The 21,907-nt window shown below is 54.6% G+C and overlaps 8 protein-coding genes across 8 annotated transcripts; 5 read left to right on the top strand and 3 right to left on the bottom strand.

Moving 5' to 3' along the window:
• Positions 1–1,095: 1,095 nt before the first annotated feature.
• POX_b02776 (pH-response transcription factor pacC) lies at positions 1,096–2,574 on the top strand (the record flags this gene model as incomplete). The annotated part of the gene is made up of 2 exons (XM_050111685.1): positions 1,096–1,741; positions 2,021–2,574. 2 exons carry the CDS (start codon positions 1,096–1,098, stop codon positions 2,572–2,574), a joined length of 1,200 nt encoding a protein of 399 aa, XP_049972031.1.
• Positions 2,575–2,621: 47 nt separating this feature from the next.
• POX_b02777 (uncharacterized protein) lies at positions 2,622–3,392 on the top strand (the record flags this gene model as incomplete). The annotated part of the gene is made up of 1 exon (XM_050111686.1): positions 2,622–3,392. One exon carries the CDS (start codon positions 2,622–2,624, stop codon positions 3,390–3,392), a length of 771 nt encoding a protein of 256 aa, XP_049972032.1.
• A 3,209-nt stretch (positions 3,393–6,601) lies between these two features.
• On the top strand, positions 6,602–8,954 carry POX_b02778 (uncharacterized protein; the record flags this gene model as incomplete). Its single annotated transcript, XM_050111687.1, has 5 exons — positions 6,602–6,715; positions 6,853–7,123; positions 7,162–8,410; positions 8,494–8,808; positions 8,888–8,954. The coding sequence occupies 5 exons, from the start codon at positions 6,602–6,604 to the stop codon at positions 8,952–8,954; spliced, it is 2,016 nt and encodes a 671-aa protein (XP_049972033.1).
• A 767-nt stretch (positions 8,955–9,721) lies between these two features.
• POX_b02779 (uncharacterized protein) lies at positions 9,722–10,960 on the bottom strand (the record flags this gene model as incomplete). The annotated part of the gene is made up of 1 exon (XM_050111688.1): positions 9,722–10,960. The coding sequence occupies one exon, from the start codon at positions 10,958–10,960 to the stop codon at positions 9,722–9,724; it is 1,239 nt and encodes a 412-aa protein (XP_049972034.1).
• A 703-nt stretch (positions 10,961–11,663) lies between these two features.
• Positions 11,664–13,418, bottom strand: POX_b02780 (uncharacterized protein; the record flags this gene model as incomplete). The annotated part of the gene is made up of 4 exons (XM_050111689.1): positions 11,664–12,834; positions 12,918–13,177; positions 13,231–13,269; positions 13,338–13,418. 4 exons carry the CDS (start codon positions 13,416–13,418, stop codon positions 11,664–11,666), a joined length of 1,551 nt encoding a protein of 516 aa, XP_049972035.1.
• A 770-nt stretch (positions 13,419–14,188) lies between these two features.
• On the top strand, positions 14,189–16,377 carry POX_b02781 (uncharacterized protein; the record flags this gene model as incomplete). Its single annotated transcript, XM_050111690.1, has 2 exons — positions 14,189–16,159; positions 16,237–16,377. 2 exons carry the CDS (start codon positions 14,189–14,191, stop codon positions 16,375–16,377), a joined length of 2,112 nt encoding a protein of 703 aa, XP_049972036.1.
• Positions 16,378–16,894: 517 nt separating this feature from the next.
• Positions 16,895–18,444, bottom strand: POX_b02782 (uncharacterized protein; the record flags this gene model as incomplete). The annotated part of the gene is made up of 4 exons (XM_050111691.1): positions 16,895–17,159; positions 17,267–17,357; positions 17,469–18,167; positions 18,252–18,444. The coding sequence occupies 4 exons, from the start codon at positions 18,442–18,444 to the stop codon at positions 16,895–16,897; spliced, it is 1,248 nt and encodes a 415-aa protein (XP_049972037.1).
• A 1,141-nt stretch (positions 18,445–19,585) lies between these two features.
• Positions 19,586–20,596, top strand: POX_b02783 (L-threo-3-deoxy-hexylosonate aldolase; the record flags this gene model as incomplete). The annotated part of the gene is made up of 1 exon (XM_050111692.1): positions 19,586–20,596. The coding sequence occupies one exon, from the start codon at positions 19,586–19,588 to the stop codon at positions 20,594–20,596; it is 1,011 nt and encodes a 336-aa protein (XP_049972038.1).
• Between the last annotated feature and the right edge of the window lie 1,311 nt (positions 20,597–21,907).

Here is a 21,907-nt window from a genome sequence, read left to right on the forward strand (position 1 = left end):
GTTGCCCCTTTTGACAGACATTGGCATCAGATCTGCTGTGTCCCACAACTCTTTGGTCCCGGATCATTCTTTCAATGGATCTTCTGGCTTCTCCGCTGACCCCCTTCCTGTGATCCATCGGGAATGTGGCATTTGGTGGTTCTCTGCATGACCAGAAGCAGGAGATGACGACTACTAGATCCCAGAAACTCCCCGACTAAAGCAACTCGAGTACACAGCGAGGACAGCTGACCGGGATCTTTCTTCGTCCCTTTTTCATCCCCTGGTAGGACACAAGCCCGTCGGAGACGCGTCCGAGTCATTTCTTCTCCTTCGGGGCAGTACCACAGACGTTAGTCGTACCACCGTCTCCTAGCGCCGACTGTCTTTGGTCACGTTGGCTTGACGAGCTTCTCCATTAGGACCGTCTTGGAATTCCTCGGAATGCACAGCCCCTCTTTGGGGGGTGATATCTACCAATCAGAGAGGGACTGGTGGATCCTCGACGCAGCAGGTCCGGCGACCGGATGGTCTTGGCCCGGTCTTGTCGTCCCTCCTTGGCTGTCCTCCGCCCGGTCCCAAGCCTTCTCCTGGGCAAAAAGGCTCGGCTCCGTTTCTTCAAAGTGCAAAATGGGGACGCAGGATGAGGACCGACCGTTTTATTGGTGTACAACAACATGGGGCTGCTGGTCCTCGAATGAATGCCAGACTAGAGCCTGCGGAGGGCGTGGTACTTGTAGTTCCACGCCAGAAGAGGAGACTCGGCGTCCAACCCCCCCCCCCAAGAAAAACCCAAGAAAAACCCAAGACCCCCGTCCCCCTCCCCCAAGACTATTCCCCAGTTTTCCTCTCACACCTTCTTCCCTCCTTTTCGAGGCATCCGAGTCCATCCCCCTCCGTCACCTTCTCTCAACTTGTTTGCCTGGTCAAGTGCTGCTTGCATCTTCCCAGAGCTCCTCCTTGGCTGACCATATAAGCCCTTCCGAGGACTGTCCGAACTCTCCATCACTTTTTCCCTTGCCAAGTGTGTGCATGCCAACGTGATCTTGACCTCCATTGCACACGTGCCTGGGCAACTCTTCCCGCCTGCCACGACGAGTCAATTTTCTTGGCAACATGTCCGATCATCCTATTCCTCCCAACTCGCCTCCCCAGGCCACTGCACCGGCGCCTGCTGAGTCGGTCGCCAGCGAGCAGCCGGCCACACAGTCTGCTTCCACCCCAACTCCCTCCGTTGCCGCCACGGCGGCCGCTGCCACCGCCGCGGTGAACAACACCCTGAACGGCAGTGTTGGGGAGCAACAGCTCCCCTGCCAATGGGTCGGTTGCGGTGAAAAGTCCCCTTCTGCTGAAGCTCTCTATGTAAGTACCCAGAATGCCCGCCATCCTGACCCCACCCAGACCTGGTCTGCAATCCCCCTCTTTCCTTTGTTGGATCTTAACCCGCCTTGTGTGGTTATACAGGAGCACGTCTGTGAGCGCCATGTCGGCCGCAAGAGCACCAACAACCTGAATCTGACCTGTCAGTGGGGGAACTGCAACACCACCACCGTCAAGCGTGACCACATCACTTCGCACATCCGTGTTCACGTTCCCCTGAAGCCTCACAAGTGTGACTTCTGTGGCAAGGCCTTCAAGCGTCCCCAGGATCTCAAGAAGCACGTCAAGACTCACGCCGACGACTCAGAAATCCGCTCCCCGGAGCCCAGCATGAAGCATCACCATCATCACCCCGACATGATGTTTCCCCAGAACCCCAAAGGTCCGTGTTAAAAAGCTCCAACCCCCATCACCTGTGAGGTCCCATTTTGGATGTCTCCCATGCACCGCCCCCCCCAATCTTCCATGGACCAGATACTGCCATGATTAGCCCTGCCCATTATGACCCCATTTATGAACTATCCTCCTTTCACACCCTGTTGCCCTAGCCCTTTTCATTTTTTAGATCAGCTGTTTTTTACCATCACCATGTATCCTTTTCATGGGCCGGATCCCTAGACCTCCTAAAACCTAGAACCTTTAGCTAATTTTCCCCCTGCAGGTTACGCTGCTGCCACCCATTACTTCGAGGGGCCCATGAGCGGCGTGTCCAGTGCCGCCTATGCCCATGGCGGTCCTCAGTATTACACCGCACACCCCCCTCCTCCGGCACCCAACCCTCACTCGTACGGCAATGTCTACTATGCGCTGAGCCACGATTCAGCCCAGGCCTATGACCGCAAGCGGGGCTATGATGCCCTGAATGAATTCTTTGGGGATCTCAAGCGCCGTCAATTTGATCCCAACTCATACGCTGCCGTGGGCCAACGACTCCTGGGTCTCCAGGCTCTGCAGCTCCCCATCCTCAACGGTCCCGTGCCCGAGTATCAGCCCATGCCTGCGGCGGTGCCCATCGCGGCGGGTGGGGGCTACAGCCCCGGTGGTCATGCTCCCGCCTATCATCTGCCTCCCATGTCCAACGTCCGGACGAAGAACGACCTGATCAACATTGACCAGTTCTTGGAGCAGATGCAAAACACCATCTATGAGAGTGATGAAAACGTGGCTGCGGCGGGTGTTGCGCAGCCCGGTGCCCACTACGTCCACGGGGGATGAGCTACCGCGCCACACACTCGCCGCCCACCCAACTTCCCCCGAGCCACATGACAGCGGCCGCCTCGACACATTCGCCCTCCACCGGCACGCCCGCCCTGACGCCTCCGTCCAGCGCACAGTCCTACACCTCACAACGATCACCCATCTCGCTACCTCACACGCATCGCGTGTCCCCACCCCATGAGAGTGGGGCGAGCATGTACCCCCGTCTGCCCTCGGCGACGACCTCCGAGAGCATGCCGGTGGGTTACCCGCCCGCCTCCAGTGCCGCTCCCCCCTCCACTCTGAGTGGTGCATTTGACCATGAGGACCGCCGCCGCTACGGAGGTGGGCATCTGCAGCGCGCGCGCCCTGCGGAGCGCGAGGATGTGAAGATGGACATGACCCCCGAGAGCAAGTCCGATGGCGAGCGCACCCCCACCAAGGAGTACCCGGGTCTCACCACCAGCTTGATCGATCCCGCACTGTCCACGGACCCGACGGCTGCTCAGCGCACCGCTCAAGCGGCCACCGAGGTGGCTGACCGGGATGTCAACGTCGCGTGGGTCGAAAAGGTCCGCCTGCTGGAGAATCTGCGACGCCTGGTCTCCGACATGCTCGAGCAGGGTCAATTCGACCGTGGCTCGCCTGCGCACAGCGAGGGCACCGCATCCCCCGCCCCCTCCGATGCCATGGACGGGATCGAGAGCACCCACTCCCACAAGGCCGACGAGCCCGAAAAGCCCGTCTTCAAGACGGATGAGAGTGCTACGGTGCTCTACCCCACGTTGCGCGGTGTGGATGAAGATGGCGACTCGAAGATGCCGGGCGACGAGTAATCTCGACCCCCTCCTCTGTGGAGAGGTCACCCCTCCGCCATTTTTACGACGTTACGACCTCTTTTCTACCCATCTTGATCCCGCTTGTCTCAGCTGTAGCCATCCTGTTTTTCTTCACTGCTCTCTCTGCCCTTTTCTCCTTTTTGGTCGTTCACTTCCCCCGATTTCCTTTTTTTTTTTTTTCTTCTTCTTCTTCCCTCCCTTTTAACGTGGGTCGGTCTTCCTATGCTGAACGGGGCCGATTGGTCGTGAAAACATCTGTTCTCCTTCTACCCTTCTGTGATCATCTTTTTCTTTTGTTGTCTGTCTTGATTGGACGTGTTTCGTGGGGGGGGGGGGGGGGGGGGGGCGTATTGGACCTCTTGTATTTACATAGTCGATCAGTTACCAAACATGATTCTACAGTATTTTTCATATCTGACTCCCACCGTGCCATGCCGACATTCTTCGTGCCGTCCCGGGCTCAGTGATCTTCATCAGTCCAGGACTGTCTCCGCATGGAGAGGAGAACATCCGAGGAGTCAGGTTCTCCTTCCATCGGCCATACCCGTAGACCCCACGTGAGTCGGGCCGCGATACGACCGTGTCTGTTTGTTGACGATGGGATTGTTTGCGTCCACGGTCTGATTCATCCACAGCGCAGCGCAAATGGACACGATCTGGGAGGTGGTACTGCCGATGCACCGGGACCGGGACCGGGTGGGGGGGGGGGGCGAACCACCTCCGGGTTCCTCGATCTCTCCTGTTTCACGCTCGCGCCAAAGCAAATAAACTGACAGATTCTGTAGTCGGGAGATTCATGCTAACCCTCTTCCGGTCTCGGCTGGGGATGATCGATCAAACCTGTCAAGACTCAGACTGTGCGCCCGATAAGGGAAGGACGACATTCCAGTGTCCCGAGCTAAACCGCTTCCGGGCGGGTCTGTGACGCAAACGACCTTCCCCCCCCCCCCCCCCAAACACAGTAGAGCAGAGCAGAGCACCGTACAGGATTTGTGTATAATCAGGATTCAGCAAAGAATGACATGAGGGTTGATTTGGAAAGAGTTGATTGGGGACAAGGATACAGACACATTATGGGGTGTAGAGCTTGTTGAAAGGAGAGGGGGGGAGATGGAGGGTGGACAAGAGCCGAGATCTAAGCTTAAACCTGTCTGAGATCGGATGTTCGTATGTTCGTCATTCCATTCGTCGGTGGGGGGCGCGGTGGACATCCTGGCACCCGCGATCATTGGCGGCCTAGATTCTCCTGCATGGTGCAGAATTGCAGACAGCAAGATTCATAGGAAGATTTCACGCAACGACCGTATGATGGATGGAGTGTGAAGTTAGATCAGGGCCTATGTTTCCTACAGGACACTGCTAGTTTACAGTATGCGGTCAGGTCGGTGGGTAGGAGGGGATGTTTTGTATGTGTTGGTATTCCAAAAAAAAAAAAGAGGATGGTTTTCATCTTCAATGAGTGTCTGGCAATCCAAGGGCGTAACTGTCGAGTGTAGTTCTAGAACTGTTCCCTATCCTTTTCCCTTTCCCCCTTGGCGTCATATCATCATCAGCGCCGTGTGATATCCAGACTAGAGAACAGGTCAAGCCGGTTTCTGGTGAGGACCGTGTCCTGTGGAACATCTGCATACTGCCTATTTCGACCATTCGAGTCGACTGTTTAGTGAGAGGGGGGGGGGGGGGGGAGGATGTCCTGGGTCCGGGGGTCTTTGTAGTATGCAACTATGCATCTTATTCCCCAGAACGGTGTTTGTGTTGATGGACCATCTCCACAGGGGATTGAACCCCATTCTTCATCGAGCCCTGTTCCAGCGTCGTACTCAACCTGTAAACCTTCTCCAGGGAGCCCATCGGGGGTCAATGGAGAAAGCCCGCACTCGGAAGCATCTTTAATCCTACTCTGATCAGGGCTGTGCGATCCGGTTCTTGCTGCAGAAGTGCAGCAATACAGTGAGAGAGAGAGATTCCGGGTGTAATGACATTACCAGTCTGGTTCCCACCCCAACCCCCATTTCGGTGGGCAACTGGGTCCTGTTCCGGGGCAACCCTGTATCGTCATGACCCGAGTGGCACCTTTTTCCTGGGGGGGAAACATTGAGGGCGTTGTAAAAGTTGTAATAACGGTAAGAGTGTAATCCTCCTCCGAGACTCCACTGGACTGTTTACGGCCAAACGGGCGCTTTCCATTTAATGTATTCTTCACGCCATCGTCCTGCATCTTTCCTTTCTTTTCCCACTTCGTTCCCGTTGGACTTGGCTACGGAGTGCTCTTCGTCTACCTCTGCTTGTCTCGCCCAGGGAGTTAACCCCCTCCTTTTCCGTGCCAGTCTAGTTCCCTTGTCTCTCTGGGGTACTGAAGAGAAACGTCTTCGGTGCATCCTTCCAGGAATCCGACCCGCTGGGTGGCTGGTGCGCGCGGTACTCTGACCTCACTCCCCACGCGACAAGGCGGTCGGCCCCCTCGCCCCCCAAAACAGACGCCATCGCGTCGATCCGAGGAAAGCGGTTGATCGTGATTCTGATTATCGAGAGTCAATCATCCAGCCACTCGACTTCCGAACTCCTCCCCCCCCCCAAGACCATCAGAGTCTTCATCCCATTCTGGCGCCATCCAGTCAGCCCATCACTGCAAATCCTCCCCCCGGTTCCAGACCGTCTCTCGGTGTCGTGGGATTTTTCGTTCCTTGCGCGCTGTGGTTTCAACTCTCTTGGACCCTCCGGTAGAAAACGCTTGTCGCGGTGGCGAATTCGTCCTAGTCATCGGCTCGGATAGCGCCGCATTCTTGGGTGCTGCCTCTCGAGACTGATCCCTCTCAAAACAGTCAACTCACTGGAATACGGTTCCAGTGTGGCTTTTTGTTGGGTGTCTTTGTGTCGTTTGCCCGCTTGCTCCATTTTGCCTCGTCAGTGCCTCGTGTGTCAATTCCTGCCATCTCGCGGATTCCACGATCGGGCGGCGTGACTTTGGTCAGATCATTTTTCGCAAACACCACCGTGACCGAACCAGCAGAGCGAGCATCGCCGCACGTGGATTGCGCAACTGAAGCGGAGAGCTTTTTTTTCTCTTCCAGGTCTTCAATCTGACGGCCAGGATTCCTCTTCACATCAACGTTGGGAGGAGGGATTTGGAAATCACGGACTGAAGCAACACGACCACTCCCCACGCCAACACAAAACCCCAAACATCCCCTCCCCGCCCGCCCGCTATGCCCTTGTCGAATCGCCGTCGCGCGCGGCGCAAGGAAATTCAGCTGCAGGAAACGTCAGACGTGGAAGCTCCAGATTCATCACCCAGTCGTCCATCTGCGAAAAAGCGCAAGGTGAGTCTTGTCCCACCGGGACGGTCCAGTTTGAGACCGAACGCGGTCCCCCGCGCATGTCTCCCCCGCCTCTTCAGGGCCGACAAGAAAAAAAAAAAAAGAGTGCTAAACGTGTCATGGATTTGTAACCCCCACAGATCGATCGACGCACATCACCTTCCCGAACGGCCATCAAAACCGAGTCAGCCGATGAAGCCGAGGAGGAGTCGGGCGCCGAGCAAGACCCATCCGCCCAACAGGATCTTGTCGACCTCGTCATTTCATACTTGAACATTCCCCGTGAAGAGCTACGGGTTTCCCGCGACCACTCCAACGCCAAGACCGAGAACAAACAGAGTATTCAAGCGTATGCGAAGATCGCGGGTCGAAACTGGACCTACTACGTCAAGACACTTCATGTCAACATTGGTCGCGAACCCGATCGCGAACAGAGGTCGCCGGAACAGTCCAGCCCCGTGGCTATCGCGGCCGGGCACTGCCGGAGGTGCATGTAGACCTGGGCCCGAGCAAGTTTGTGTCGCGATTGCATGCAGAGATCTTTTATGATGGCGAAGAGACGCCCGCTTGGCACATCCGGGTCAATGGTCGCAACGGCGTCCGTCTGAACAACATGATCCTGAAACGAGGGGCCGATGCCATCCTCCATTGCGGCGACATCATCGAGGTCGCCAACTGTCAGATGATGTTTGTCACGCCCGGCGACGACGCCAATATCCACCCCAGCTTCGTCGAGCGTGCGCAGCGCATCGCAAGTGGCCAGGAACCGGACCCAGCCACGCAAGCGTGGGAGGCCTCGCAGCCTGCACACCCATCCGCCTCTCAGGCCACCGAGCCGGCTCGACCGTCATCGTCCGGGGGCCCCTCACTGGCTCCGGCACCTCAATTCCTGAAGCGGCAGGTCACTCCACCCCCACGCTCTCCGGACACCGCTGGCCAACGGACGGCAAAGCAATCGCCGCTGTACAACCGCGGCATGATGATGGAAAGTACCGAGGAGATCGACTACAGCAAGGACTCGGCAAAGGACCTGAAACCGCCCTACAGCTATGCCAACCTGATCGCCCAGGCCATTTTCTCCAGCGAGGAGGAGAAGCTCACGTTGAACAGCATCTACAACTGGATCATGGATCGCTATGCTTTCTATCGGCATTCGCAGAGCGGCTGGCAGAATTCCATCCGCCACAACCTGTCCTTGAATAAGGCCTTCCAGAAGGTGCCCCGTCGCACCGACGAACCGGGCAAGGGCATGAAGTGGCAGATTGCGGCCGAGCATCGTGAGGAATATCGGAAGAAGCAGATGCGCAAAGGCACCCAGTCGTCCGCGCCATCGTCTCCCGCGACGAGGGAGCCCCCATCATCCGCTCGGGGCAATCACGTCGCCTCCCTCGACACCTCCGCCTTTTCCGCCACGAATAAAAAGTCCCCTCCAATCTCATCTCCCGGTTTCAGTTCGTTTCCCGTCGCCCCGGTCGAGGCGTACACCCCGGAGCGGGGATCGCGCGGGGGTCGCGGCGTTGGATCCGACCATCCCTTGCGCCACATGAACCCGCGCGATTATGAGGAGCCGTCCCCTTTGCCTGCGCGCGCACATAGTGGCGCTCAGGCTGCGAGCGCCAGTCGCGCGCAAAACAGCAGCAACAATCTCAGTCGAGCCTATGGACTTTCTGACAATATTGCCGGCTCGCCGCCTGTGCTGTCCTCCTCCTACTACGATGAAGGGCCCTCCTCGATGATCACACCGGCGCCCCAGCGCCAACAGCCCCGCTGCCCCCTCCCAGCACGGCACAGATTCCCTCCAAATTCATGCCCATGAGCTCACCCGCCCAATTCTGGAAGTTTGCCGACATTGGCAGTACGCCCGCTCGTCCCGTGCCAGACATGAGTCCTATCAAGGGGGAGCCCGACGAGCGCCTCATCGCCGGCTTCCCCAGTAGTAGTCCTCCACCAAACTTGGTCAGTCCTAGTAAGCCTGGGATCGCCAACGGTCTCGGACCGAGTCGGAAACTGCCTCCGCTGCATGCCGACGGTACTATCAAGGAGGAGCGTCTGCATGAAGAGGATGAGGACGACGGTGGTGGCTTTGACTTGGCTCGGTATGTATCTCAACCACTCTCCAATCTCATGCGGCATCTAGTGATTATTCAAAGACTAATTGTGGCCCATTCTTTTTAGGGGATTTCAACCCATTGGCTCTTATCATCGGCAACTAAGCAACGCCGCTCGGGCCACCGCGACCTAATCTTGGCTGTCAGTGCCATGAGGAATCGTCCAGGGTGATCGGTCCTTCATTTTTCTCCTCCCACGTTGTCACGCCACGTGTTGTTCTTTTCCTTTGCTTGTGTTCACTTTGCTGCTTTCCCCCTGTTAGCCACCCCCTTTCAAATGAGCTCAAGTCTTTTTTTTTTTTCATTTTCTTTTTCTGGTCTTTTCTTTTCTTTTTTGGGGGGGCGGAAGAGCACGTGGACAAACGGAGTTGGAATGCCTGGCGTTTAGGCCGTTTCTGGCCCTCCGGAGGGTATCCTTTGAAAGAGTAGGCGTTGACATCTTTTCGTCCACCTTGGACCTTGTGGGATTTGATTTGGAGTTTTATCTTTTTTTTTTCCTTTTCCAAAGTCATTTTGGCCGGTTCGATGTTGATTTCTTGATGTGTGTGTGTCCTTTTTTTCTTTCTATTTGCTATTGTCTCTTTTTCCCCCCTAGATGGCGGCGATTGTAAGTAGATTCAGCCGTCAAGTGTATGATATCTATCTTCATGTTAATCCTATTATGCTACGGCTCCAATTGTGCTTACATGGAGGCTTTGATGATGATGGGAGGGGGAAAGCCCTATCAATTTTGGAGAGGATTGCTGTCGGTCTTCGAAGAAGACGTATCAACGTAGGAAGCCCTGGATATGGAACCCAAGACCCCGTGATGTATACATGTCCATGTCCAGTCAATCTTTTGTCAGTTTAGCCGTCTGCCTTTTTTTTTTCCTTGACCAGAATCGCTTTGCTTTTGTTTACTCTACTCCATTGATGGCCAGAATCTCTCCTCCAGCCAAACCACCTGCCTCCACCAATCCAAACATCTCACCCGAATCCCCTCCGCCTCCTCGGCGCCCTTGAACGACCCCACCATTTCATCCAACACATCCCCGATCCGATTCACAAACTCTTCAAACTCCCGACTCGACCAGTTCGGAATAAACCGGTCTCGTAATGCACCCCCGTCCGCATCTCGATTCTCCGTCATCGCTGCTGCTGTTGCCGCCGCCGTTTCCTTCTTCTTCTTCCGCCCATACGAGGCGGCATAGCGCCACGATCGCAGGTAACATATCTCCGTTGCCCAGAGCACGGTGATTCCCTCAATTGGACTCACGCCGGGACTCGCGGCTGACATGAACATGTCGATGTAAGCCCGTGTGATTGGGTTAGCTGTGAACAAGACCGGGCCTTGTTCCAACGGTGGACCCGTCGTCAAGCGTGAGGGTTGACATGGTTCACAGTCTGGTGTTGACACCGGGGGATTGGGCATGGTGGGATCACCTGTGCCCGTTGCACCGGGAGTTTGACATTCGCCCTGGGCTTTACATAATTTATGTAATTGCTCACGGGGAATATCCGAATCCGTCTGCTGCTGCTGCTGTTGATGAGAATGATCAAGATCATTCTTCGTCATCGAGACATCGTCCTCGATTTCGCCCGACTCGGCTCCACCCACCGAGACGCTCGTACCGGAACACACTCGCCCCGTGAACCCGGGACACGAGCCTGGTCCCGTCGTCAAGATGCCCGCCGAAGTCGCAATGGGAACAGATTGTCCACTGCTCGCGGACCTGGTCTCGAGCCCTTCGCACGCCGGCAACGCCGTAAGATCCAGACCGTACTCTGCAGCCGTGGTTTCGAAAAAGTGCAGTTCCGCCCGGATATTGACCAGGGCATCGATCAGAATGTCGACGATGCTCTGCTCAATAGTCATGGGGCGGCGTGGAGACGACGACGACGACGGGGGCAGGGGCGGGGGAGAAATGGAGCTTGGCGTGGAGGAAGATTGAGCAGGCAGACGGATTTTGGCGAGGAGCATGCCGATGAAACGAATGTAAGATTGCGCGTAGAGTCGGTCTTGGGAGAGCCATTGCGAGAGTGTGTCTTTGGAGACGGTGCCGCTACCGGCGGCGGCGAGGAATGGATGGGTGGTGGCACGTTTGAGGGATTGAGGGGTGGCTGCGAGGAGCCATTGAGTTAGGGGGCCTTGAGTGGTCATCTTCTTTATATATTTATTTTTTTCTGTTCAGAGGCAATTTTGCTTTTGTTCTTGGGGATGTAGGAGAGAGAGTCAAGGTCGTGTGAGTCGTGTGAGTCGTGTGGGTGATCTCTCAGAGGTCAGTGGAGAGACGTGGGGTATACACGACGTAGAAAGGCAGAGTTGCACTAGATAGCGCGATTGAACAGGTGAATGGGGGGGAAAAAGGCCAATTTCAGAGATTCGGAATCGCAGTAGAGTTGAGCAGGGTCTGCCACTGCCGAATGGAAGATCGATTGTCAAGGAGACTTGTTGCTCGACGGGAGGTTTCAGAAACAGACGATCGTTGGCGAGTGCGAGACGAGGAACGAGACGTTTGAAACGGCCGAGTCAGAGGAAGGTCCCCGACGAGTATCAAGGTGGGGGCACCAACGAGCTAAGATGGAATAGTTGCAAATTATACGATCGGGAGTAGAAGGGAGCTGGTTAAAGGGTGATGATCTCTAAAAGTTTAAGCTGCACTCTATCCCCGCTTATTTCCGTCACAGGTCCGTGAGTCAAACTGCAGTCACGATCGAGTGCAGATGCGGATCAAGTGAGAATTTCCATCCCAGAATTGGTCCACAAGGATTGATAGGTCCAGTAAAACTATCTTAGAATTAAGGGGAAAAAACATGTCACCATACTGACGGTGCCCTGGCATCATGCAGGATCCACTGAGGTGTCATTCCGCAAAGTCCCAGGCAATGCGAATCAAGGCCTCCATCGTGTACCGCGCGTCATTTCCCGCGTTGTGCAAGCATCGGGGCTCAATTCCCAGGCCATGAAGTACATGCTCCAGGCTGCGCTGATGCGGCTCCTTTCGGAGGTGGCGATACAGTTGCTGGGTATCCAGTGTCTCCAGGAAGATACTCCCTTCACTCAAAAAGGTCTGGAAGACACGACTGCGTTGTGCAAGAAGATTCACATCACCGTCGGGGCTGTGACCAACCAAGATCATCTTCCGAGCAGGTTCTTTCTGTGCTTTCTGCGCAGGGGGAGACGCGCCAATGTGTCTCTCCGCATCCCCCGAAGGAGGCGCGAAGAAGTCATCAACTCGTCGTCCAATGCGCCGCTCCGGGACAAATTCGCTCTTACCAAAAAGGAAAAGGTGAGGGCAGCCTCGCACAAATCTTGTGTTGCAAAAGCTCTTGTACTCGGCAACGCGGAGATGTACCGATCGAATGAGTTGCGCCCAGTTATCGCCATGAGGTCCAGGAGACAGGGAGCGAAGGTCCCGGGTGTCCAGTATCGAGATTCCAATCTCCGTGATTTGGTGCGAATTTCTCTCATTCCACTCCACGTCAATGCTGTAGAAGACGGGGGTAACATCATTTTCCTCTCGATTGACTTCCAGCGGGGCGCGAGCGCTCGTGTCTGCACTTTCCGGTGGGGATGGTTTTTGGGGAGGCAGCTGCTGCAATCCAAGGTAAGATTGGATCTTGCGCAGAGTCCGAGTCAGCTCACCACTGCTGGCAAACACGGCGTCAAAGCCCCCAGACTGGCCCTTCGATTTTGAACTTCCCCTTTTGAATGTCATGAGAGCGTCGTAGGCCTTTTCTTGGAATGCACGCAAAGCTGCCGGGCTACAGGTCTTCATCCAGTCGCTCTGACTTTTTGTTGCCTGGCGGATTTGCTGCTCCATCTGGTACAACCCTTCGCGATCTTCGATAAAACCCAGACGAACTGGCTGGGGAGTCCCATCACCATCATTGAACGAGAGCGCAAGACCCTTTTGCGAAGTGAGGAGGGCCAAATCGCAGTCAAAGTCGTAGTTAATCTCATCGAGAAGCTGTTTCACTTGAAGGGCGGGTACCAGTAGAAGATATTTCTCACCCGGAAGAGGCAGATGGTAGCTAAAACTTCGTTTAGACGCCAATTCTGGCAGCATTCTGCATCAAACACTCCACGTCATGTTTCTTGAGATCCGGTGACTTACATTTCCCATACTCGTTGCCAGACGCGGCCACCGTCAAAATATGCTCGTGCAACCTTCCTAGACAATTCCCGGCCGTGGGGGAAGACATACTTGTAGGGGAATTTGGGCAGCGCTTTCGCAGGGACATATGCACGCCGGAGCTCCCACTCAGGAATCTTGCTGGCGCTGGGTGGGAGGTCCTCCATCAATGTTTGTGGCTGTAGGTGTGGAAGAGGTCCGCCATCTACTGGCTCGATGTCTTTGAGGGTGTCTTCCCCAGCCTAGACCGTCGAGTTAGTCTTTGCTCCAAGTGGGTTGTAGTAACAACTCTCACCTTTTCGGTAAAATCAGTTTTGAGATTGTCAGAATTCGTCTGCATTCACAGCAGAGTGGGTAGAGTGTGACATATGACTTGGTAGAAAAATGTGGAGGGATTAATACAGGGCGTGCCAAGTGAGTGTCGAGTTGCAAGAGGTCTTCATCCCCCGCAAACAGAAGCTGCAGTCGTTGCGCTCGATCCATGGCTCTTTGAAGGTCAGAATCAGGGCAGTTCCAAGGTGAAAAAAAGATCAAACTGATGCACGCTCGATAGATCGTAGATGATGTGCGTTAGGCATGAAGCAAGGACAGATGAAGTAGAAAGACGGTAGGCCGATTGGGAGAAAAGTTGATCGAGTGAAGATAGCTCGAGCTGGTGTTTAGAGGGTGCGAAAAGTCCCTCTAAGTATCAGAGATGTTGGTCGCACTTGCCTGTCAATTTTTGATGCTTCGAGGTCCTTCCACAAGGGGACAGAGTATCGAATGCCACAACATAGAAAGTCAAAAACAAACAAAGGCAGCCCAAGTGAGGAGAAGAGCTCTCAGTCGCGTTACACGGGGCTTCATCCCAGTCACAGCATCTCCTCTTAGAGAAATTTTCATGTCTACAAATCCACCAGTGATCTATTTACAATATAATACACGTTACTCGCATCGGCTGAAAGTGAGGGATTCCAGTTAGCTCGAGCGCACGACACATGCAAGCTAATTACCCAAAATGGAAAAGGAAAGTCACCTGACATCGATGTGACACGGAACAATGATCAGCCGGATAGTCTGCTCCTGCAGCTGCCAAACAGCAGCATGGCCTCGCTGGTAGTAGTACATCCGTCAACTAAAGTATTTATGCTTGCTGCCGCCAAATTCATCATTCGCGGCTCTTGCATCAGCTCAGCGCCCGGTCGCTTCTTTCGTGTGCCCCCCGATTTGGCTGCGCGGCCTGCGGCAGACACGCGCCCTGGCGCCCCGTCACGATGGTCATGACCGACGAGACTGACCACAGCGGGGGGGTCATCCTGGATGGTCCCTTTGACCCGGATGCGCAAGCCACCGTGACGGATTTCATTGATTACACCGAGTACCTCCCGGCGGACATCATTCGGTCTCTCACCTTGGCTCGGGGCCTGGACGACCGATATCTCGACTCCGCTCAGGATGTCCACAACTTAGCCCGCACTTATGGCCAACTCCCGGATTTTCCCTCTGAGGAACGTCCCAGCGCGATCGCCCTGCGCAGTGGAATCTCCCACCGTCTCGACCGCGCGATCAATGCCCGCGAATCTGCTTTTGCTGAAGCGTGTCGCCTGTTCGACGTCGTGGACCGCCATTTCGACCGGTTAAGCTGCATTCGACAAAAATTGGAAGCCCTTCCCAAACCACCCTCAAGAGAGCCAACGCCGCTTCCAGAGCCTACGCCGAAGCGGCGCAAAGACAAGAAGGATGGGTCGTCCACCACTCGCATCACCCTCCGGTTGGACAATCGTGGGGAAATTGGCAAACGAAAGAAATCCAGGTCACGCCGTTCGGGCATTGGCGCAGAACATCTGACCGACTTCAACCCGGACTCCCCCATCGCCAGCACGGAGCAGTCAGATGCAGAGATGGAAGCGGAAATCCCTCCCAAACCCGTGAAACCCCCCAAGAAGGAGAAGGCGCGCCGGCCCAGCTCTGGGACGGGCGCCTCCACCAGCAATGCCCTTGCACAACTCAAACCCCCACCGGACGATGCCAAAGTAGGTAGTGAACATTTGCCATGGTTGCGGCTAACCGAGTGGGAGATGACAAAGCTGCGCAAGAAGATGAAGAAGAATGCCGTGTGGCAGCCTAGCGAGGTGATGATTCAACGTGAATTGGCGCTTGCTGGTCGCGGATGGGAGGCGTACAAGACTGCAAAAGCGCTGGCTGAGCAAACCGGTACCGAATTCGTGGATTGTGATGATATAGAGAGGACGCGCAGGGACGAAATTGACAGAGTTATATCTGCTGGACAGCTTAGTAATCGTGGGATGAAATTGAATGAAGCAAAAAAGCTGAAACGAGAGTTGCAGGCTCGAGAGGCCGCCGCCAACGGCGAGGAAGGACTGACACCCAGCAAGGCAACCACGGGAGCTATCTCCCTCACCCCCGTGAGTCGGTCCTCGCGAAAACGCAAGCGTGACGAGGCGGCGGCAGCCGCTGCCGCTGCCGCAGAGCAACCTGGACCCATCGTGACCCCTGGAGCAGTCGCCGCCGCGGCTCCCATTGTGGCTGGACCTAGTGCCCTAGAAGCTCAAGCAGAACAGTCAACAGAGACGGACGCCATCATTCAAAGTGACTTGGTCTCTGCTTCCAAGCCGCTTCGCAAGTCCGGTCGTGGAGGGGCCGACAGCGGCGCTGTAGATGTTGACGAAGTGGTGGCAGACCCCATCGAGGCTCCAAATTCGCCCCTGGGCGAAGTGGAAGCGCCTTCACCACCGCCCTCACCCACCGGCTCACGGCGGTCTATGAGATCTGCTGCGCACTCGGCCGCTACGCCCACCCCGCCGGTGACACGGCCCTCCTCGAGGCGTTCTGCAGCGGCCGCGCCTTCCATTGAACACGGAAGTCTTGGTCCTTTCTCGACGACCGCCGTTGCTGGTGGTCGAGATTTGCGTGTGAAGAGTGCCACTCCAGCTCGCAAGACTCCCGTTCGCGAGCCCTCTCACGCGCCTAGCGTTCCTGGACCCAATCGCAAACGCAAGCGTCCCGCCCCGGGACCGGTCTCGTCTGGACAAGACGGAGGGGCTGCCGTTAGTTACGGCCGTCGCAAAGCCAAGCCAGGCAAGAGACGCATCAATCTGAACACATCACAAGATATTCGGGTCGATGAGGACGGGGTGGTGGAAGAAATCGATGCCAATGAGCCACGTTACTGCCTCTGCGGAGATGTGAGCTTTGGGACGATGATCTGTTGTGAAAATCAAGATGTAGGTTCTGCACTTTCTCTCCGTGGGAGAAGCAAACATTCCGTTGATCTCCAAATCAATCACTGACCAATCTCCAGTGCGAATACGTTTGGTTCCATCTTGAATGCGTGGGACTTTCAGAAGTGCCCTCGCGGACGGCCAAATGGTACTGTCCCGAATGTCGAGTCAAGTTCGACAAGGGCCCAGATGGAATCGTCAAAGGTGGATCCCGCCGTTGAGCTGGAGCTGTTGCTTTGGGAAATTGTTTTGTTTCTTTTTTGTGTTTGTTTTGTATGATACCATGATAGGGAGCGATGCTGTGGGAGTCTAGGCTGTTTTTATTTTTTTGTTCCTGTTGCTTGCATGTTAGGCGTAACTGGAAGATGTCATGTCAGATGTATTGTGTTTGCTTCCTTGCAAGTGTCGAGCGATTACCCAGTCCTCTTCAAATTATGGATCCCCGATTAGAGCTCAACAGGCCCCTTGGGGAAATGTCTGTGTCAGTCTGATACCTACCTATGGAAACTCTCAATGGATCTACCTATCACGCAATTTGCCATGTCTGAGCTCTCTTGCTAGTTCGATTTGAACATATAAGAGTGTCATCTATTGGACAAAGTTTTAGTGTATTTCATCTCATCCATCCAATGTTCCGTCCACTGTTTCGTAAATCTTATGCCATTTCCCCTTCTGAGTGAGGAATTTATATCTTCTTCACCATACGCCTGATACATATACGGTGTCATAATCTCTGATCTACTTCAACTGCCACTTGCCATCCTCACAGATAATTTCCACAGGGCGCCGTTCATCCAGCGACTTGCGTCCCGCATCCAAAATGGCAGTCGTCCCGATTGTGTTCGTCAAGGTGGGCAGAGGACGAGCATCCAACTGGTCCAGGGTCACCCGACCCTCGTTCAGCGCCGTCACGGCATCGATGAACTTTTCAAAGCTGATGTATCCGTAGCCCGTCTGACCAGCAAAGTTGCCCTCTTCATCGGGGGCATAGCGCATGTAGAATCTGGATTGTTGGCATATGTGTTAAAAACGACTCGCGTGCATCGCGTGGGTCTTGCGCTGGAGGGAAATTATGCTGGGGCAAGAAGGATTGGAAAGATATTGACTTACGGGTTGTACCACACCAGTCCCTGATCATCGCTGGTCACGTCGTATCCGCGTTTGGCTTGGTTGATGCGGATTTCGCCGTTGGCACCCATATCTGGTGATGGGAATCAGTAATTTGGAGGACGATGTAAAGGATATAAAAGCAGTGGTAGGTAGCTCAATGGGAAGGGAATTTTCCACAAAGAGAGAGAGAGAGAGAACATACAGTGAAAGTATTGGTTTGAGTGCACACCCGCCTTCAACGGCGCAGTCCAGCTGGCCGTGTACACGCCCGTGGCAATTTTCGATGAATCGTCCTTCCTCCGCCACTCCACCAGCAGTGTGATGGTGTCCTCGGTCTCGGGGATACAGCCCACCGCTGCCGCCGTGCCTTGAGACGCGGTCGCGGTGACTCGTACCGGCTTGTAATCTGGCACCATACTCTCGCAGATATCGATATGGTGCGAGTTCAGATAGTAGGAGATATCCGAGTCGCGGCCCGCCCACGCCTTGAACGTCTCCAATTGACTCTTTGGCTGACTCATGTAGCTGTAGAAGTAATTGAAATCTCCGAGCGAGCGAGCCTTGGCCCGCGCATCCGCATACGCGGGGTCGAAGCGCTTGTGGTGCTCCACGAAGACAAAGACGCCTGCTTTGCGTGCGGCTTCCACGAGAGTGAGGTGGTCCTCTAGCCGCTGGGTGGCGGGCTTGGTGATGAGAACGTGGTGGCCCCGTTCAATGGCATACAGCGCGATGGGGAAATGGGTCGAGTCGGGGGTGAAGATGGTGATGGCGGAGCCCTTGGGAAGGGCGTCAATGGCCGTCTTGTAGGCATCCGGATCGGTTTGATCGTCGGCGGGATACGAGGTGAAGGAGGTATCCAGTCCGTTGTAAACCTGGCAGATATTGCGGTGCAAGTGATCGCCTGGTTTGTTGCGTCAGCCATGATTCATTGCGAACCCGATCCTGTGGTGACCGACTCGATCTGTGCTCGTGGAGGTGAACTTACGAATGCCGGGATATTTCTTGCCAGACACGCCCACCATACTCAGATCGCCCACTTTGCCTCGTCGGCGCAGATCAAACATGGTCAATCCGACTACGCCGACCTTCTTGTCTGATCCCGAGGCACCACCCCGACAAACCCGGTGGTGTATTCGCCCGTGCCCACCTATTCCGTCGTACCACGTCAGTCGGCGCATATTCACGAGGGAAATTACAAACAAGAGAGAGAGAGATGCCGATGATTACGACGAAGAACAACTCAAACAGTGGTCAATCATACCATCAAAACGCTAGGAGGAGCCATGGCTGCAGTTATGGTTGGGATAAGGACAATTGCAACACAAGATCAACTTGAGAAAATGAATTCTGGAAGGATTGCAGCCGGAGGATTCACGCGCAATGTATAGATCAGCTGCCATGCAACGTTGAAAAGAGAAGGGAAAAGGAAGATCGATCGCCAGCTGGTCTAGTCGCTGGACTTAATTCTTCCGGCGATTGAACTCATCCTAAATTGAGGAGTGACTGGCCCGTGGGGAGACGTAAATGGATCATTCAATAGCCGACCACCTGATTTTCTCCCAGAATTTTTATTTGATTTCTTGTTATTTATTTTTCTCTTTTTTAGGCTATTTCTTATCGGGCGCGGGGTTGGTGACGATACGGTTGCGATTGAGGAAGATTTCCCAAGGTGGTCACTGTCTCGTGATCTCCAGACTATCTCATCTCGACACGTTCTCTGTGGGCTTGATTTGCTTTCATCCTTTGCTTTTGTCTTTGTCCTTTTTTTTCCCTCCCACGTCGCCGGTGTTGTCCATAGTATCTTTCTGAATCGCGTCCTCTCGCCAGCTCTTCTTCCGAGCCCCGCGTCTCGCCCCATAAATGAGGGTCCTGCTGTTGTCCCGCTTGAAAGAATCCCCCCACATTTCGTCACTGGTCGGCTATTGGAGGAAGATATTCCCCACCATACACATCATCGCGGAACAGACGCCGACGTGGGGGGGGGGGGGATGGGGAATCTTCTTGTGATGAGGGGGATGGAAGGAATGGGGGGCAAAGGAGGGGCTGGCGAGAAAGAGAGATGGGAGAGCCCAACGTGGTTGGAGGCTGCTGCGACAGAAGTGGCTCAGAGCAGATGGAGGGACGGACGGATAAAAAGAACTCGGTCAAGCGTCGTAGTTCGTCCCTCGTCCTCTCCTTTTCCGGTTTCTCTGCATCTTGCACTCACTCTCACACACATAGCGCGGATTGAGCTTTGATAAAGCTGTCAGGCTTGAAACGAGACACCCTTGCTGTTGATATTCTTCCATCAAGACAGTATCCACGATCCATCCTATCAAAATGCCTCTCACGCCTCTTCGTCCCGGCGCGTATGCGCCCACAATGACCTTCTTCGACCCCGAGACCGAGGATCTCGATATTCCCGCCATCCGTCGTCATGCGGTGCGGCTGGCCAAGGCCGGTCTGGTCGGCCTGATCACCATGGGCTCCAACGGTGAAGCGGTGCATCTCACCCGGGCAGAGCGTGCCACCGTCACGCGAGAGACTCGATCCGCTCTCGACGAGGCCGGTTTCACCAACGTTCCGGTCATTGCCGGCGCCAGCGAGAACAGTATCCGAGGCACCATCGAGCTGTGCAAGGAGGTCGCTGAAGCGGGTGGCGAATACACCCTCATTCTCCCTCCCAGCTACTACCGCGGTGCCGTGGGCAATGACGAGAGTATCTACGAATATTTTACCGCCGTGGCCGACGGCTCTCCCATCCCCATCATCATGTACAACTATCCCGGTGCCGTGGCCGGCATCGATATGGACTCGGACCTGATCATTCGCATCTCTCAGCACCCCAATATCGTTGGCACCAAGTTCACCTGCGCCAACACCGGCAAATTGACACGCGTGGCGACTGCTCTCGGCGCTATTACCCCGGCCTCCCCTCTGGCGCCGGCTCAGCGTGCCGCGCCTTCGGTCTCCAAGCCGGATGCGAAGCACCAGTACGTTGCCTTTGGCGGCATCGCCGACTTTACTTTGCAGACCTTGATCTCGGGCGGCTCAGCCATCTTGGCTGGTGGCGCGAACGTGATGCCTCGTCTGTGCGTGCGCGTCTTCAACCTGTGGTCGGAGGGACGTCTGACTGAAGCCATCGAGGCTCAGCAGCAACTGAGTGCCGCCGACTGGGTTCTCACCAAGTCCGCCATCCCCGGCACCAAGTCGGCAATTCAGTCCTACTATGGCTACGGTGGCTATCCCCGCCGTCCGCTTGCTCGTCTGAGTGAGGCACAGGCCAAGGAGGTCGCGGATAAGATCAAGAGTGCTATGGATGTGGAGCTTTCCTTGAAGGACGTAGCTTGAAAAGGGAGGGGGAACAGCATTATTTTGAATAAAGAGTGATCAAATTCGAAGAAAAAACTTAGCCACGTTGTACACAATTATCTGATGAATACCACCTCTTTCATATTCTACGCCAAAAAAAAAAACACTTTCTACCACGTCAAAAAGATAAACCTTTCTCATTCCATTGTGACGAGAGGATAGCGAAAATAGAACTCAAATGAAGCAAGACAAGGAGAAGAAATGAAAAATTGAACATCGAGCTTGATCCATTCAATGACTGCTCGTACTCGTGCATTTCACTGGAGTCTTCGTCCTTCCAGATAGTCACCACTACACGAGAAATAATTAAGCTCAATTCAGTCGTCCGCGGGACTGGAGACATTCATCCCGTTTCTGGTCAGGACTCTGATTGGTGGAAAAACTCAACCTGATCCTCGTCCCGTGGGTAATCGACGTGGACGAGACAGGTACACGCCCTGGCGAGCTGTCAAAATATTGCGGTTGTTGGCGTATTTCGAGAAATATCTTCTGACCCAACCGATATGGACTGAATCTGAGTAAGATCGGTCATTAAAACGATGGTCATACTCTTGGTATCTTTGGACAAAGCATATGACAGCTGCATGTCCTGGAAATGACAGAGGTGCACTCACCTTTTCATAACAATTTGGTTCTCTTCAGTGATAGTGCCAAGGAAGTAGTTCTACTGTAATACATGGGATCCCACGGCCTCGGCCAAGCACCATTCGGATTCGAAATGTATGCAAACCATATGCAGATGACGTGCAGATAATATGATTCGGTGTAGTCTGCCTACCTCTCCTGCCCGAGGCTCGACTGGGATCTAAAAACAATGAATACAACCCCGATGGTTGACGTGGGGACAAGCAGTACCTAATTGGGGGGCGCGAAACAATCAACCGGACGTGGAGATGGAGACGGGCTTATTGACCCGTCGAGCCCTCCCCACGCTAAACAAATTTACTCCAGTCAGAATCAAGCTGAGCGGGCTCGAGTGTTGATCTTGTGATAGTCACTAATTGTCACTTTTGCCCGACATGTTCGTCATGGGTATTCTCGGCATCTGTTTTGCTTTCTTCATCAGGAACAGCGCAGTCTTAGCAGTGGGGGGAAGGTTGTCTTGGATCTTTGTATACCCCTCTTCGTATCCCGCGTTTGCTTCTCGCTAAGGGCTGAGCCTTTCTTTTTTTTTTTAATATTTTCGCTCTCTCTCTCCTTCTTCTTCTTTTCCTTCGATTAATTTGTCAAAATCATTGTTCAGTGATCGTTGTGACGCGTATTCTGTACAGTTGAGATTTCACGCATCCT

This window comes from Penicillium oxalicum, chromosome II (genome assembly GCF_001723175.1).
Source record: "Penicillium oxalicum strain HP7-1 chromosome II, whole genome shotgun sequence".
Taxonomy (NCBI): Eukaryota; Fungi; Ascomycota; class Eurotiomycetes; order Eurotiales; family Aspergillaceae; genus Penicillium; species Penicillium oxalicum.